Genomic DNA, 17,894 nt, shown 5'->3' on the forward strand with positions numbered 1-17,894 from the left:
TTTTTTGACAGCTTGAAGCCCTGCGCTGGAGCTGCTAAATGAAAAATAAAGCTACAGTGCTAACTTGGACTATCTGCCTGGAATTTAGGTGAGTATTTACATCTTTATATTTACATTGAAAATTTGTGGTCTAGCAGAGGCAGAAGACATTGGAAGTCATTCTTTTGATAAGTCAAGTGCTATCGTTTCATTTCCATTTATACTTGAGTGACTGTGAAGTAGTCAGCAGTGAAACCAATAGAAAGCACTTAACTCCCTTTGATGTGGGACAGGAGCTGTGAATCAAAGCTTGATGTTCATAAATATTGTGGTTAGTTTCACAGCTGACTACTTCAAAGTTACTCAAGTGTGAGGGTAGATGAATGGTACAATGCTGATAGCTGCGTGTGTGTGTGGACACTGTTAATCACAGCATGGTAAAAACAATCACTTACTCTCTGGCCAGTGATTTGAGTCACTGCTGCGTCGCGCATGCATAGTGTGATGACCCAGAAGTGAAGACATACACGCATGCGTGCTCGAAGCATGCGGCATTCAAACTCCCGGCCGGCTATTTTGACACCTTGAAGCCCTGCTCTGGAGCTGCTGAATGAAAAATACAGCTAGCGCGCTAACATGGCCTACCTACATGGATTTCAGGTGAGTATTTACACCTTTTTTATTTCATTTGAAAATGTGTGGTCTAGCAGAGGCAGGAGATATCGGGAGACACTTTTTTGGAAGGTTAAGATTTTATATTACTTGTGTCTAGCATTTATAAATATGTTTAAAATGCAAATAAATGAAAGGAAGATATATTTTAACTTTTTTAAATGTTGGTTTGTCATGAGGCTGTTAATTCCATTGAAAGGGTACTTTAAGGCAGCACGGTGGCGTAATGGTTAGCAGTGCTGCCTCACGGCGATGAGGACCTGGGTTCAATCCCAGCCCCGGGTCACTGCGGATGTGGAGTTTGCACATTCTCCCCATATCTGCATGGGTCTAACCCCCCCACAACCCAAAAAGATGTGCAGGGTAGGATTGGACATGTTAAATTGCCCCTTAATTGGAAAAAAGAATTGGGTACTCTAAATTTTTTAAAAATGTACTTTACTGTATAAAGTGAGTTTGAAGTTTCAGAAGGTGGAAGAATGTTTTTTTGAAACTTTGGTTTGCAATGAGGATGTTACTCCATTACAGGAACTATAATGGATAGAATGTGGTGATCACTCACTAACGAGTATGATTGTCCACTTAAGATACTCTGTGTTACTGGTCACGGGTTCTGTGGGTCCTTGCGTGGCTGATGAGCCCGATCCTGGAGACGAATCTTCAATCGCTCACTTGGCAGGAGTTTCCAAAAGGTGGGATCGGCCCTTGGACACTAGGTCGCGGGTATTCCTTTCTCAGGCTTCTTTCCGGGCCTGCTCTTGCCATCAGGTGTTCTCAAAGAATTGTGATCTTTCAATCAGGAAGTTCCTCCAAGTAGGTCTCTTTTGAGCAAAGGTCTCCCAGGCATTGATTTCTATGTTCCATTTCTTGAGGTAAGTCTACAAGGTGTCTTTGAAGATCTTCTTTTGTTTTCCACTTGTTCAGGATTCATCCTTGAGATGGGTGAAGAAAATTTGCTTTGGCAGTTGGGACTCTGAGTATATGGGTGGCCCTGGGGTATGGTTTCAGATGATCATTGCCTTGATACTGGTGCTATTGACTCCTTCAAGGACACTAATGTTAACACGCCTATCCTCCCAGCTGATTCACAGCCAAAGTACTCAGTTGTTTATGAGTCTCCCTGATGTAATGTTCATCCTTGGAAGCCTCAGTGATTATTTCAAAAGCTTTAACAAAGTTTAATGCCTTAGTTGAAAAATCCAAACCTCCTGTAAGCTAATGTGAACTAGCTGTCTGACAGGTATTGCAGCAAATCAATCACCCAACCCTACTGCCAAAGGACATCCTGCAATGATGTCAGAGGAGACGTGTGCCAGGGCCCTGCTCTTCAGAAGCAGCTGCTTTCGGACATTGAAATTGTCAATCAACAGTTGATATATCAAAACCCTCCCCTACCCCTCTTCTCTCCCTCCCTCCCCTCTTCCCTCCTTCCCTTTCCTCTCCTCTTCCCTCCCTCCCCTTCACAAATAGATGGAGCCATTGAGAAAATGTATTTTATTGCAAGAAATCTGTAAAAATTGAGGACATTTTATGTCATTGTTCAGCTGAAAAGTTAAACATGGAGTTAAATGTTAAATGGTTTCAAGATGTTGTATGAATTAATGTTTTACATTAAATTTACAAGCTTCTACAAATGTCTGACTGAAACATGAGAAACATCCTGGTGGGTGCAGTCCACAGGACACTGATGTAACGGTCCACAAGTGGCGGCACGGATGCACCTGTGCACCGATGCCTGCGAGATGCCGGACAGGTCTCCACTCGACGACTGGAACGACTCCGTAGCATAAATGATCAGGGAAACCTTCACCTTGACGGCCACCGGTAGCGGGTGTCCTCCACCACTCCCACGTGGTGCCAGATGTGCCATCATGTGGCAGATGTGTCTGACCGTCTCCCGGCCCATTCCCAGTCTCCTCCTGCATGCCCGGTCTGGGAGTTCCTCAAAGGACATGCAGTGCCAATACAATCGGGGCCTCATCAGGCACCACCACCCCCTCCTCCTCGTCTTGTTCCTCCTCCACATCCACCTCGGCCTGTCAGGCAGGCGGCCCTCCAGCCTGGGCGGCTGCCACCTGCCCCTTTGTGGCCCTCTCCTCTGCTGCAACCTCCGTCTCCTCTCTGAGCCACCTGCGCCGATGCTGCCACAGGGCTGCATGCCTACTGGGGTTGTGATTGAGGTTCATGCCCCGCCTATTAATAGATCAGGCACAATATTCTCCAGATCCTCATGATTCTCCGGCCCTCTGCCCAGGAATCATGGTCTGGATTCTCCGAGACATCGCGGCGAAATTGCGAAACAAGATCAGCAAGAAAATCGGCTCCCACGCAGAAATCGGATTTGACACCGTTTACGCGCATATTTCAGAATCTCCGGACCCCACAACTTAACGGATCGCTGTGCCCACCGCGCGGCCCAGAGAATCGCCTCAAGTGCTCCGACGACTGATTCGCCGTGGCCCCAGCGATTCTGCGGCTCGAATGGGCCGAGCTCTCGAAGGTGTGGGTCCTGGAAAGGAGGGAGCTGCTGTAAGGGGACTTGGGGGGGCCTGAAGAGGGGGTTCCCCAGGGACCTCTGGCATGGTGTCCTCACTTGGGGGGTATGGGGTAGTGCTCATGTATGTGGGAGTGTGGCATTGCTCATTAGTGGGGGGTGTGGGGGACCCACAAGCTCACTTAGAGATCGGGGCACCCTTTCAAAATGGCAGCCCTATCTCTGAGTTCAGCTCTCCAGTGATAAAATAAATTCGAAGTGTGAGCTAAACCGATGAGAAACTCCCCAGGGCCCCCCAAAAATGACTAAATGGCGTTGAATAGCGGTGGGGAAATCACCGACAGAGCCGACGGGAAGCTCCCTGAAAAGCCCGCCACAAATGAGCTTAGAAATATTTCGGGAGATTCGTGCCCCAAGTTTCTGTACAAGATTAACATAACTTCACTGCTTTTCAATTCTATTTCTTTAAAACTTAACATCAGGGTGTGTTTTTACAGCCTTACTAATGTTTATCATTACTTTCCATGTATGTTTATCAGTACCTCGAGATCCCACTGCTCCTCTACTCCATTTTGACAGTTTTTCCAGGAGTATATGACCTTCTTATTTTTCCTACTAAATGAAACAACACATACCCGTTCATTTGACAACCACTTGGTCATTCTGCAACTTTATTGATGTCTTCCTGTCTTTTATCATGGCCCCCCTCTCAATTAACCAGTCCCCAAATTTGGATACATTTCCAATTTTTGAAAATTTGATATTGATCTCTCAGGCGGGATTCTCCGCGAACCGGCGGGCCACTCCAGAGCTGAGGAGTGGAGTGAACCACTCTGGCGTCAGGCCACCCCGAAGGTGCAGACTCCTCCGCACCTTCAGGGGCTAGGTCGCCTGCAGAGTGTTTGGCGCCGCGCCAGCCGGCGCGGCAGGGCTTGTTGCCATGCTAACCGCCGCTGAAGGGCCTCCGCCGGCCAGCGCCAGTTGGCGCATACGCGAGAGTGCCAGCGTGTGCTGGCATCATCCCAGCGCATGCGCAGGGGGATTCTTCTCCGCACCTGCCATAGCGGACGTTGACAGCGGCCGGTGCGGAGGGAAAGAGTGCCCCCACAGCACAGGCCCGCCCCCGGATAGGTGGGCCCCGATCGCGGGTCAGGCCACCGTGGGGGCACCCCCTGGGGCCAGATCCCTCCGCGCCCCCCCGAGGATTCTGCAGGCTGCTGGCGGAGCCTGTTGTGATTTACGCCGGCGGGACCCGCCGAAAACGGGCGGCCATTCGGCCCATCGCGGGCGGAGAATCGTCAGCGGGGCCGCTGCCATCAGCCGTCGACTGGTGCAGTGGGATTCCCGCCCCCGCTAAAACCCCGGCGCCAGAGAATTCGGCAGCCGGCGGGGGCGGGACTCATCTTCATCCAGCATGAGTAGTGTTGAAGTAAGTAAGGATGAAGCTGAAAAACATTGAACAAGGCATCACGGTAGCACAGTGGTTAGCACTGTGGCTTCACAGTGCCGGGTCTCAGGTTCGATTCCCCGCTGGGTCACTGTCTGTGCGTAGTCTGCACGTTCCCTCTGTGTCTGCGTTGGTTTCCTCCATGTGCTCCGGTTTCCTCCCACAGTCCAAAGACGTGCAGGGTAGGTGGATTGGCCATGATAAATTGCCCTTAGTGACCAAAAAGAAGGGTTATTGGGTTCTGTGGATAGGGCGGAAGTGAGGGCTTAAGTGGGTCGGTGCAGACTCGATGGGCCGAACGGCCTCCTTCTGCATTGTATGTTCTATGTTCTTCTGGACTCAACATATCCAGGAAATTCCATGCAACAATGCACAAAACCAATAGAAGGTTGAACTGTATGGTGCAAACAACAAAAACAAGTCAGGTACCGCACTATGGCCCCACTGTTTCTTGTGTACCGCACCAGTTCTGGTCACCTGGCAACGCGGGAGACATTTAAGTGTTGAAGATGTTGCATAAAAGAGCCACAAGGCTTAGCCCAGGTGTCAAAGTCTATTTATAATAAATTATTAGAATGCAGTAGACTTTTCAACCTTGAAAGAAGGTAATGGAAAAGCAATTCTATCGAGGTATATAGGATTGTAAGTGGAATGGCAAAGGAAAAACCAGAAAGTTACTTTAAATTAAATTGCACAGGTTCAATCTAATAAAAAGCAAATATAAGATAGATATCAAGAGGTTCATCAGAATAATATCCAAGTTCGAAATGGCAAGAAAGTGAATCCCTTTACAAAACTGGAATTATTCTACGTGATGGCCCAATTCTCCGGCCTTGTTACGTTCTCGCCCAAGCGAAACGAGGGCAGTGAATAGCAGGAAAGGTCAAAAAGGAGAACCCGTGCCAGGTCCAAACAGTTTGCAAAGGGGCCGGCCCACTCCCTTAGGCGAAAACGGGATCTCGCCGCAGCGTGGTGAGAAACCAGTTATCACCACTTAAGCCCCATTTCCATACAATTAAAGGGAGCCACCCTATATCCATCGGCCTCCCGACATTCAACTGCCACCTCAGCAAGTGGTCACGCTGGTGTCAATTAATATTCCGTTTGAAAAACATTAACCTGGTGGAAGGGCTTCTGTGGGGAGCCGAGGAGGTGAATAGCCATATTTGCTCACAGGCAAAAAGCCCAGAGGTGCTGGGCTTGCCACCACAGTGCTCGGTGGGGGTGGGGGACCCTCGGCTGGCGGTGGGGGCCCTCCGCAGGAGTGGACCGCCATAGGAGGGTCGGTGCTGAGGGAGGCAACCGGGGGCATTTGCTCACGGCACCATCCTGCCAACCTCTGGATCGTGTGTACCCATTCCGGGGACAACCCTTGTCCCAGCTGCCTGCCTGTATGACAACCCATAACCCCTCTGACTGCCGAGGCCTCTGGCAGTGCAGCTGATGGCCTTTGGCAATCGTGGTTAAGTAAGCATCGCACACATCCCAAGTGGGTGGGCGGGCCATGTAGTATGTGGGAGTCATTGTCTAGCATTCCGATCACAACTAGATGCCTGGACACTGTGTCGGAGTCAATACCACACACAGAGCAGCCAACATCCGAACACCCAGGGGATGGGATACAGCTCCGGGGACATATCCATGGATGGAGGGTGCATGGGTGCCACGGAGAAGGGGAGATACCTGGAGAGATGGGCCAAGGGATCGGTGGTCAGCCCGCATTGCGGAAGAAAGTGACAGAGGTATCATAATGGTTGTGCACAAGGATGTTTACTGTGTAATACAATTTACCACTCTCCCGATGGTGCTGCCCTCTCAATACCCACCCCCCACCCCTTTCCTACTCCTCCAGTACCTAGGTTATCCTCAATGTGCTTTGCCCTCCTAGCTCTACCGCAACATCTAAGTATCTGCCCAGGATGCACATCTGAAGTGGAGGGAGCCAGCTGCTTTCCTCATCCCATGGCCTTCAATGCCCCTGGCGGGCATCCTCTGGGGACTCTGGGACCGGAGGGCCCTGATGCACTTGTCGAGGGCACATGCAATGCCGTGCTACCCTGTCCCATGTGCTGACTTCGAGACACGGCCTCATCAGAGGGAGGGAACTCGGGGGAACTGGTGGCCACCGTCACCGCTCCATGGGATGGCTCCAGGTTGGCACCCAGCGCCCCCTCCTCCCGGTCGGTGCCCATAGGGCCCTGGGGTTCGCCTTGGGATGGAAGGGGCAGCGTTTTTGAGTTCCGGCTGCCCCTATATCATCTGGCTCTGTCGGCCTTGGTGGTTCCCCATGGTACGCACCATTGGGTCAACGTCCTCAGAAATGCTCCTCAGTGCCTGGGCCATGCTCTGCAGTGCCTCGGCAATGTCCACCTGCAATTGGGGCAAGCTCTGAAGTATCTCGGCCGTGCCCATCTGAGAGCGGGACATGTCCCGCAGAATCTCATTCAGGTCAGCCTGGTACTGGATCATATCCCCCCGCAAGGCAGGCATTCTGCCGAGACCCTCAGCCATGGCCGTCACCGACTTTGAGGCACCTTGGACACTTTCATTAATGGTGCTGATGTTGTGCACCAGGCTCTCCACTGCAGTCGCCACCCTCACAGTGTTGGCCTCAGTGCCACGCATTGCCGGCGCTATTTCCTGAGCCTGTAGCCTCTGGAACACCTCCAAGCAGCTATGGATCTGCGGGCTTTTCACAGTAACTTCATTGAAGCCCACCTGTGACAATAAGCGATTATTATGGAGTGAGGGTGACATCGCCCTCTGAATGTCTCGGCTGCTCCCTATCATCCCCAACAGCTCCGGGTACCTCTGTGACACAAGCTCAGCATCAGGCTGGGACCCAGCTGGGTCCTAGGATCCAGCAGACCTCCGACTGCTGTCTCCCCTGGGGGTTTCTGCCTCCACCTGATATGCATCATCAGCGGTGTGGTGTCACCTGATTGTGTCCTCGAAGCCTGACCAACAACATTTTCCACCGAGGTGTGTATCTGAGCTGGTGGATGGTGGGGATGACAGCTGTGCTGAGACTATAACGGTTGCATCCTCGGAGCTCTCCTCCAAGGTGGACTCCTGGGAGGCAGGAGAGTGTGCCGCCCAGGATTGGCCAGGGCTGTCAGCTGGAGGACTTGTGCGAGAAAGGGCATGTGGTCGGTGGGAGGGATGAGTCAGTCAGTAAGGCAATAACAATTCAAGTTTGACAGGTCCCTCGGGTGGAGCCTGGTGGTTCCTCATCTCTGCGGTGTCCGCCAGCTTCCGCGTGAATGACTGCCCTGTCGCGGCCACACCAGTCATCTCCAAGGCCCGCTCCTCGAAGGAGGTGAGGATCCTTAAGTCCGGCACCTCACCACCAGTCTGGGCCCTCTCCCGACGCTTATGGGAGAGATTTTCATGAGGCGACACAGAGGGGGCATCGTTAGCCATTGTTAGCGTGGTTCACAGTGGTGGGAGGGGGTGTGTGAAGGGAGGGTTGTGGAGTGCTTGAAGGGGGAGGAGGGTTGAAGGAGGGTTGGGAGTCACATGGGGAGTTGAGGGGTGGATACTCCCTTGGGGGGGGGGGGTTGTTGCTATCTACTTTCTCGTGCTACCCGGTGTAGGTCGTTGACTTTTTTTGGGGCACTGGAGGCGAGGGCTCCTGGTCACACTCCCCGAGCTCACAGCTGCCATCATCCCAGGTTCAGAGTGACACCATGTGCAGCTTGCTTGTCATGGGAGAAAGCAGGATGAGGTTTAGGTGGGATTTGAATCACAGAATAACAGGGTTACAGCACAGAAGGAGGTCATTCAATCTATGTGGTCTGTTCTGGCTCTTTGCAAGAGCAATTCACCGAGTTCCACCCCCTAATCTTCTTCCAATAGCCCTGCAAATCTTTCCTTTTCAGATAGTAATCCAATTACCTTTTCAATGCCATGATTCAATCTGCCTCCACCACGTATTCCAGATCCTAACCACTCACTTTTTAAAACATATTTTTCCTCATGCTGTCATTTCCGCTTTAGCCAGTTACCTTAAATCTGCGCCCTCTGGTACTCAATCCTTCCACCAATGAAAAAGGTTTCTCCCTATTTACCCTCGTGATTTTAAATACTCTGTAAAATTTCCAGATAAAGTCAGCAGATTTCCTTCCCTGAAGGATCTAAATGAACTGGATGGGTTTCTACAACAATCAACATTAGCTTCATGGTCACCATTATTAAGAATTATATTTCCAGATTTTATGAATTGAATTTTTAACTTCCACCAACTCCCACCATGAGATTTGAACCCGTGCCCCAGAGCATTAAGGTGGTTTCTTAGATTACAAGTTCAGTGACATGGGCTCTACACCATCATAGCTTCCATGTTATGATTGTCCTTTAATTTTGTGAGCTCTAACTTTGCCCACAAATCTGTTATGCAGCATTTTTAACGAATGTCTCTTAAAAGTCCATGTGCAACCTGTGTGTATGCGTGTGTGAGTGCTGCTGTGAATGTATTTGGGCATTGAAAAACAATATTTAGGCTTTCGAGAAAACCTGTCTTCTGTCTGTTCTCGAGAGTCACGGCATTCAAGGGGTTAAAATATTTTTTCTTTAAAACACATCTATCTGCAGCCAGCCAAGGTCTGGAAAAAGGGGGAAACCATCCAACCATCTCTCTCTTGGCCATGACAGGTCACTGAACCTTTCTTGGTACTGCTGCCAGTTCCTTGGGACAAGACCCCTTGCCTTGACCTCCCTTGCCACCTGTTCCGATTCCCTTCATGACCTCCTGTGAAAACATGTCTTCTCTCCCCATGCGAACCTCTCTGGGAAAGGCCTCCAGTGCTAAATTAAAGAAATCTGAACTTTTCTTCTCCTGCCTAGTGCTCCATGTAGGGGCTGGTTTAGCGCAGGGCTAAATCGCTGGCTTTGAAAGCAAACCAAGGCAGGCCAGCAGCACGGAACAGCCTCCCCGAACAGGCGCCGGAATGTGGTGACTAGGGGCTTTTCACAGTAACTTCATTTGAAGCCTACTTGTGACAAAAAGCAATTTTTATTTCATTTTTTTCATTTCATTTCCTTTGTTTCTAAATTTAGCTAGATGTATTCCTCATAGTTAGCTGAAGCTTCCTTTCAGTCAGTGCAATTTCCCTTTAAGAAGGACAGACTGCCCTTAAGAGCTGGAGGTTAACTGGAATATATGCTAGTCTTGCCTGCTTTCAGGGACCCTGTTGATCAGGTAGCAAGCAAGAATCATTGGTCACACTGATGCACTAAGTGTCAAGAACCACAAAGACATGTGAGACTTTAACTAAGGCTTTAATACACTACATAGGAAGCTTACCAGACACAGACAACCCCAGACAAAATGGGTCCGGTCACAGAAGTTGGTCTTATACTGAACTCCCGGGGGAGTGGCTAAGGCGGAGATCTCCGTGGCCAGGTCAGGTTACATACAGGTGACCGAACCTCTACAGAGCTACAGTACAATACACAGTACCATATACAGGATTACAGGGCCACGTTACACACAACTATTATATAACTATGTACACTGCTAGGGAAGTACAGTGGTGTATCACCACACACACTCAACTGCATGCTACAATCAAGCAAATGAGGAGGCTGGAACTGGACACAAGCAGATTGTAAATTGCAACCTCCATATCAAAAAGTAGGAACAAGCCAATATTTAGCCCAGAATATACTTGACTCCAGAGATTTACATACATCGTCCAAATATGCAATTTCAACTTCCCATTGTACATAATTCATGACTTAAATTAGGTTCGAAACAATATGAATGGTTGTCTATAAATATAGTCAATCCACTACCAAGTCTTACGTGCAGCTAGTGAAACGTTGTTGAAATGTGATTGCTTTTTTGTGAAAATATGTTTCTGCTAAGTGCCATCTGTCCCTTTAGGCCGAGCAGACGACTGAATAAATAGATTGTGCACCAAGCCCTGCAATCTAACTATTTTTATCATCAATTTAAGAAATCCGGATCTGAGGATAATCCTGATCCCAGTATGGCTGTCTTGGTAAATTATTCAAACGTTTATCAGTACCCTATTGCATCGATAATAAAAATAGCTATTTTAACCAGCACTGTATTTGTTTCCTTTTCAAACCTTTTCAAAATGTATTCTTTAAAACAATAAATCATTTTCACCAACTTGTCCTGATCCTCTCCTTCAAACCATGTAACACTGATTGCTTTCAAAATAGCTGCGTCAAACCTGAAACTGGCTCTGTTTATCTCGCCCAAGGTCATAGAGAAGCAGGGTGAGAACGTTGGTGTGTGGATAACATCTTTTAAAAATTGCAGACAACTACACTTTTGGTGAGTAATCTTTTATATTGATTCTTTCTTTTTTTATACTAGGTAGCAAATGTAAAGATCAGAGATGTGTAGCCTAAATAGTAGCAGTATGTTCGGTGGAAAAGAAGTAATAAGCCATTTAAATGTATTCCTGTAAATGATGGGGATTTGTACACACATTGACAACAAAAGAAGTTTGCCACTTCTACAATTAAAATGGGAGTACTGAAAATGAGGCTAGACATTAGGGCCAATTTAACAGCCGACGGGAATAAATGGAAATTCACCACAGAAGAGCAAGTCAGGTGTTAACCGCTAAGACTCATTTGAATGCAACCGGACATATGTTTAGCTGTTTCTGGCAGAAAACAGTAACTGGTAGATGTGGTAGGACAAGGCATCGATGGACTCACCACCACACCCCTCCCCACTCACTCCCCCACCCCCCCCACCCCCCCCACCCCCCCCCCCCCACCCCGGACCCTCACCCAAACCCTCGCCCACTTTGTCACTGCACCTTTTTCCAGCACAACCTCCAAGCTCACAATCTCTGTTTTTCTGAAACTCATCTCCTTTCCTCCTTCCAGGTTACCATTCTGACAGAACGTTTTACTATCACACCTCACTTTCTGGATGATTCCCGTCTTGAATTCCCACACCATGTTATATCGCTTTGCATCCTCAGAAACCAGAGGTAGAATTTCTGGTAAGTTGTGGGATGAAACTTCCACCCACTAGTCTGTCAGTCTGTCAGATTCTGGTGCTGGGGTCTTTCAATTATCGGGGTGAGTGCCACACCAATATCAATGCTATTGGGATGCCCACACATTAGACTGGGAGGATGTCAGAGTCACTCCCTGACCTGATCATTGATTACAGCTCTTATTGAAAGTCCTCAAACTTTATTGCTATTGAGTCCTTTGGCAAGATCAAAGAAATTACTTTATTCTGTTTACAGCGCATCGTAGCAGGGGATCATATGTATGGAGCAGCAGTGAAACTTATGTTCTGCCTCATTTGAGTTGACTGTGGGAATCCTTCTCATGCTGCTTCTGCATATTTGACAGTGGTATTGTTTCAAACTCTGCAGACGGTGCGTCACTGTTGAATAATTCCTAGTGAGCACCCTGCCTTCAATTGAGGGATGAGGTTCAGTTGAGCTCTTTGCACCTTTTAGAACCTGTCTGAATTCACATAATGCAAGATCAGTAATAAATGGCTTTTTCCAAAAGCATCAGTAAGAATCGTTGGCAAAGTTTCTTACAAACTTAAAATTATTCAGGGGCTTGATAGAATTTTAGAAGTTCAATAAAAACTTGAAAGTCATCACAGAATGTTGCAATGTATCTTCAAAGAGAAAGGCATCTATAACTTTCCACAATGAGATTTTCTACCTTTGGATAACCAGCCATTGTTGTAAAACAATTGAGGAACTGCAATTAGTTATGCATACATCTTGGGACTATCTGGAAAATGTCAGCATTTGTAACCGTACACATCCAGTTGCAATCTTCAAAAGGACTACAAAACATTTAATCAATAATAACAAATTTAGTACTCAGATAACTATGTTACCAAAATGGGAAGAGGTTGCTGATTAACTATAATATAGATCACTTCCACTGTGCATTTCTGTATCTTTCAATGAATTAAGTAGTTCCTCACTATATCATGTTGCTTTTAAATTTTCAGCAAAAAAGATTAATTATTTCACCTGACATGCTTTGGACTGTGTGCTACCAATGGGTCATATATTAGGAATATGCTACCAGGCTCTTTTGACTCCTGATGGTTACATCAAGGAGTAGATTGTCAACTGTTGGAAAGCTTATCTGGATAATGAGTGCAACTGTCATACATTTAACTGGTATTGCAAACTGAGCTTAAAGTCTTAACCTCAGTGTCAGATAGTAATGAACTGACAGTCAAAAAAAGAATCCTTCAAAAAGAAATTAAAATTATCTATTGCATGGACCATGTCAATGTATCGTTTTTTTTATAAGACATGTGCTGTGCTGAGTGTGGTCCTATTCAGTCATAGTGGGATTTTTTTTTTTTTTTGTTATCTTCAGTCTCTGTAAGGAGCTTCCTCTGAATTCTGTGACTCATTTCCTACAGAACATGGTGGAAATCTCATAATCCTCAGGATACCAGCTATCTGATAGTTTATAAAAATGGGATGGCACGCCAATCAAAATCTTTATTAAAAGCCACACGGTGAACCTGCAGTTCAGAAACTGATGTTTACATAAACGTGGCCAAAACAGACACCATTTCTGAAACCAGATTTTGACGAAAGACAAGTTTCACATAAACTTGGTGCTAAATTAATGTATTAGCCTGTATAGTGTGCCTTACTTGAAGTTGAATTTGTAACTGGAAAGGTAACTTTCTATAAATCGTACACAAAATGTTGAAAGCATGATGATACAAGTGGTCAAAATATTTTAAATACACTATTTTTTGAACAAAACAAGCACCCACTACCTATTAGTGATCGTAAGCCTTGAACTGCTGTTAGTTTAGGGGAACATCTGTCTCACTGGGTGGTCCAGATTTTGCAAGTTCCCAGTTGACACATCGTTATTCTGAAGTAAATACAAATTTCACAAAAGTAAATCTGTATTGTTCTATTGGCTCTTTCATCGTATATTTATTTGTGTGATATACTTTATTCTACAGTAATATTGTTCTTTTGAAATGAAATGAAAATCGCTTATTGTCACAAGTAGACTTCAATGAAGTTACTGTGAAAAGCCCCTAGTTGCCACATTCCGGCACCTTTTCGGGGAGGCTGTTACGGGGATTGAACCATGCTGCTGACCTGCCTTGGTCTGCTTTCAAAGCCAGCGATTTAGCCCTGTTCTAAACAGCCCAAAATGTGTAATCTACTTTTACTTTATCTCGCTGATCCCAACATGAACTTTTGGGGGGTATGTTTTAAAACAACAACCATAATTGGTTAACATCCAGCCACAAATCAAATGGGGGAAAAAAAGAAAATTGGCATGGTTATAATATGTCAAAGGTTAAATTTGGTGCTAACACTCAAGAGCTGAAGATCACTTTGGGTCATGTGGTATATTGGAGTCAACAAAAATGTTTCTTTGAATAGATGGTACTTTTCTAATTGTTATAGATGACGGGCTGGATTCTTCCTTCCCCCAGCCGCGTGTTTCTCAGCAGTGTGCCGTTCGCTGGCGGCAGGATTCTATCTTCTCACCGTTTGTCAATGGTATCTCCCATTGTAACCACCCCACGCCGCCAGGAAACAACAGGCGGGGTGCACCGCCGATGGGAAAAGTGAATCGCAAGGATCGGAGAATTCCGGCCAATATTAAAAAATACTCTGTCAGGTCTAATTTGTTTAGTTCAATTTTTGGCATTAATAAATTGGTTGCATTGCCCTCCATTATAGGTCCCAAATAACTAACATGACTTTCGCCAGACTGAAACATGTTATCCATTGGCGCAAATTCACAGCTTATCTACACTCACGATTGACAAGTGGTGTAAAAATAAGAGTGAGATAAAAGTTTGTTTAGCAGGACTCAGGTGATACTTTTTTCCGATGCAGACGTTGCTCATTTTAGAGCGATCATGAGTACTTGGGGCTACTGTTGGAATTTCAGGGAATTAGAAGAATACCTCTTTTCATTATTTTAGCAAACAATGAGATACGGAATTGCTATTTTATTAAATCATACAATACATGGCAGAGAATAAGTATCAGCTATGTGCCCTAACCCTCTTTTTATAATATGTGGTCAGCATCAGCAGTTTGTTAAAGCGGCCAATCTCTTTTATTTAAGATGTTGATAAATGCCAATGCATATTGAAATCAGCAAACAGACAGCAGTTTCCACAGCAGAAAGTCCTTCCGAAGGGAAAATGTCTTTCTGAAACCAAGTTGAGGACCCTATCAGTACACTGCATGAATTTGGTCTTTCACTTCTCAGCACTTTTACCCTTCATCTTACAAATTTGTACAGAAAACATGCAATAAAAAAGAGATTTCTTTACCCCATCAGCAGATTTGGGGTGCCAAGTAGGGTGATAAATTCATTAGCAAAGTCTATTCTTACCAACCCTTGCTCAAGCCTAGAACAATAAGTCACACTCATATGGGTTCTATGTATTTTAGGGCAGAATCCAGATCATAAATGGACAATATGATATTCCTGCAATTATATTATATATATTACAACATAAGACAGGTACACGTTTCGCGTCAGCATCAAATGCAAAAAACATTCAGCAACTGTTGTTCCCTTACTTAAAGCCTGAAAAATCTTGAGTATTTCACAATACACTGCGTGCATGTATCGGATCAATGAAATTTACCCGCAGCTTTAGCATATCTTTTTTTTTTAAATAATCGATAACATGGAGAATAAACATATTTGAATAGTAAGTAAAAGCAAACCAAAGCCTGTTCATTAAGGACAATAAAAAAATAAAATATTTGCACTGCAAAAGATTCCCCCAGAAATTGAATGCAGAAATGAAGTCAGCAGAATTTCCAACTAAAAAATACAATATAAAAGCATCTTCCATCATTACGTTCACTAAAATATACGTTAATCAAACAATGTAACCTGTGTTCTACAGACTTTAATGAAAACCCATTAAACCAAGAAAGAAAATCAGTCAACTAAAACGCGGAAGCATTGCATTCTAATGGAGGCACTTAAAACCAGGTTATATAGCCTACAAGGAAGGGCACAGTATGAACAGGCTGCTACCTCCTCATCATTCAAGTCTATCATACTTTGCAATTGTATTATGCTAGGTGAAAGCACGATGGAAAAGAGCACTGTCAAATAAATAATGCTTGCTTTCTTGCTTTCATGTTGCAGTTCTGTCTTTTGTTATTCTCTCACATTAACTCACCCAGAAGCATTGCGTTCAATGCTAATGAAAGGTGACCCAAGCTGTACGGATCTTCTGAAGCCTCCAGTGGCAAAATAAAACTATAACAGAGACGAATAGAGCAGTGCCTCTTGAGCTTTGCCTATTTTCTTCACACAGGCAGTTAGAATCACACTGTGAAGTATCAGATCTAAATAAACCACTAACTATGGTGTATGCACCCTCTGGGTGGATGGTTTCTTCACTGTCGACAGCCTGACTGTACAAAACCAACATTAAAAATAGTACAAGACTATCGGTGACCGCAGCTGAGCTAAAGGTAAGTGTGTAAGGAAACCGCATGAAAAGGTCTGCTAGTATAATGGAGCCCCACAATGACACTGGACAGCAATTCAGGCGGTTTGAAATTGCATCAAATCATTGCTTCTAAGCACAGCTAATCTGCAGGCTTTCACATAGCATTTTAAGAGCTGTTCAGCTGTGGTGTGAAGGAGCCTTCAGGCTTATAGCTCATGTCCAGAGGAACATTATTTTCCCTCCTCCACATTAATATGTGACATAGCTTTATGCAGTGGCAAAAATACAGAAGGTATTTCTCATTTTCAGCTCAAAATAACATAATTTTCTAGTCCAGGATGTAAAGCTAGCAACAACTGAAGCATGAGAGATTCATGTATGCAATAGTAATAAGGTAAAATGCCCATGTGCTATCTGTTTCTTCTCTCAGAAGTAATAAAATGCCCGCAAACAATCCAACATGATTCCAGAATTACAAAGAGTTTCAACCTTCCTATTTTTACATTAGTCAGATGTGGTCACTGCACTTGCGATGAGTCACTTGGCTGGCCCCATGACTGGGAATGTAAAATAATTGGTGACTGGAATGGTGAAACAGAAGGTCTTGATGGTTACACAGCTCACAATGTAGCAGCTGAGAAGCAATATTGCAGAAACAAAACTGCATGCAATGAAACGATTGGTAAGGTAATCATATTGTTGCAGCTTAAATTACTTTTGTTTATAGAATTTATTTACTCTAAGTAATAGGAGGTCTGGGGCAGCATGGTGGCATAGTGGTTAGCACTGCTGCCTCATGGCGCCGAGGTCCCAGGTTCGATCCCGGCTTTGGGTCACTGTCTGTGTGGAGTATGTATTTTCCCTGTGTCTACGTGGATCTCACACCCACAAGCTAAAAGGATGTGCAGGGTAGGTGAATTGCCCACACTAAATTGTCCCTTAATTGGAAAAAAAAGAATTGGGTACTTATATTAAAAAAAATAAGTTAGACGAGGTCTTGTGCCGCAGTGGTATCTTTCCGGGTTCACTTTCCATTTCAGGAAACTCGAAAGCCATGGAAGGATTTTTAAATTCATTTTTACAGGATATCGGCTTCACTGGATAGGCCAGCATTTGTTTGCCATCCCCAATTGCCCTTGAGAAGGTGATGCTGAGCTCCCTTCTTGAGCCGATATAGTCCATGTGGTGCAAGTACACCCAGTGTGTTATTATCGAGGGAGATCCAGGATTCTGACCCAGTGACTGTGAAGGAACGGCAATATATAAGGGCGGCACGGTAGCACAGTGGTTAGCACTGTTGCTTCACAGCGCCAGGAACCCGGTTTGATTCCCGGCTTGGGCCACTGTATGTGCGGAGTCTGCACGTTCTCCCAGTGTCTGCGTGGAATTCCTCCGGGTGCTCCGGTTTCCTCCCACAAGTCCCGAAAGACGTGCTATTAGGTGAATTGGACATTCTCAATTCTACTTCAGTGTACCCGAACAGGCGCCGGAGTGGGGTGACTAGGGGATGTTCACAGTAACTTCATTGCAGTGTGAATGTAAGCCTACTTGTGAAACTAATAAAGATTATTATCAGGATGTGGAGTGACTTTGAGGGGAACTATCAGGTGGTGGTGTTACCATGTATCTGATGCCCTTGTCCTTCTAGAAGGTAATGGCTGTGGGTTTGGAATGTGCTACCTCAGGAGCCTTAGTGAGTTCCTGCATTTCTTGTGAATGGTACACACTGCTACTGTGTGTAGGTGGTGGAGGAAGTGAATGTTTGTGGAAGGGGTGCCAATAAAGCAGGCTGCTTTATCCTGGATGGGTTAAGCTTCTTGAGTGTCGTTGGCGCTGCACTCCTCCAG

The 17,894-nt window shown here is 45.8% G+C and overlaps 1 protein-coding gene and 1 long non-coding RNA gene across 2 annotated transcripts in view; one reads left to right on the forward strand and one right to left on the reverse strand.

Annotated features, from left to right (window-relative positions):
• LOC140425229 (zinc finger protein 385D-like) overlaps window positions 1-16,003 on the reverse strand; it is a 1,050,252-nt gene extending 1,034,249 nt beyond the window's left edge. The window contains exon 1 of the mRNA XM_072509298.1: window positions 15,772-16,003. Within this exon, the coding sequence (XP_072365399.1) occupies window positions 15,772-15,781 (10 nt within the window). The 5' untranslated portion in view covers window positions 15,782-16,003. The remainder of the gene's footprint in view (window positions 1-15,771) is intronic.
• On the forward strand, window positions 10,764-15,686 carry LOC140425767 (uncharacterized). Its single transcript, XR_011947990.1, has 3 exons — window positions 10,764-10,899; window positions 11,466-11,584; window positions 14,018-15,686. It is a non-coding gene; the product is annotated as an uncharacterized lncRNA (long non-coding RNA).
• Window positions 16,004-17,894: the final 1,891 nt, after the last annotated feature.

Source organism: Scyliorhinus torazame, chromosome 6 (assembly GCF_047496885.1).
Source record: "Scyliorhinus torazame isolate Kashiwa2021f chromosome 6, sScyTor2.1, whole genome shotgun sequence".
NCBI lineage: Eukaryota > Metazoa > Chordata > Chondrichthyes > Carcharhiniformes > Scyliorhinidae > Scyliorhinus > Scyliorhinus torazame.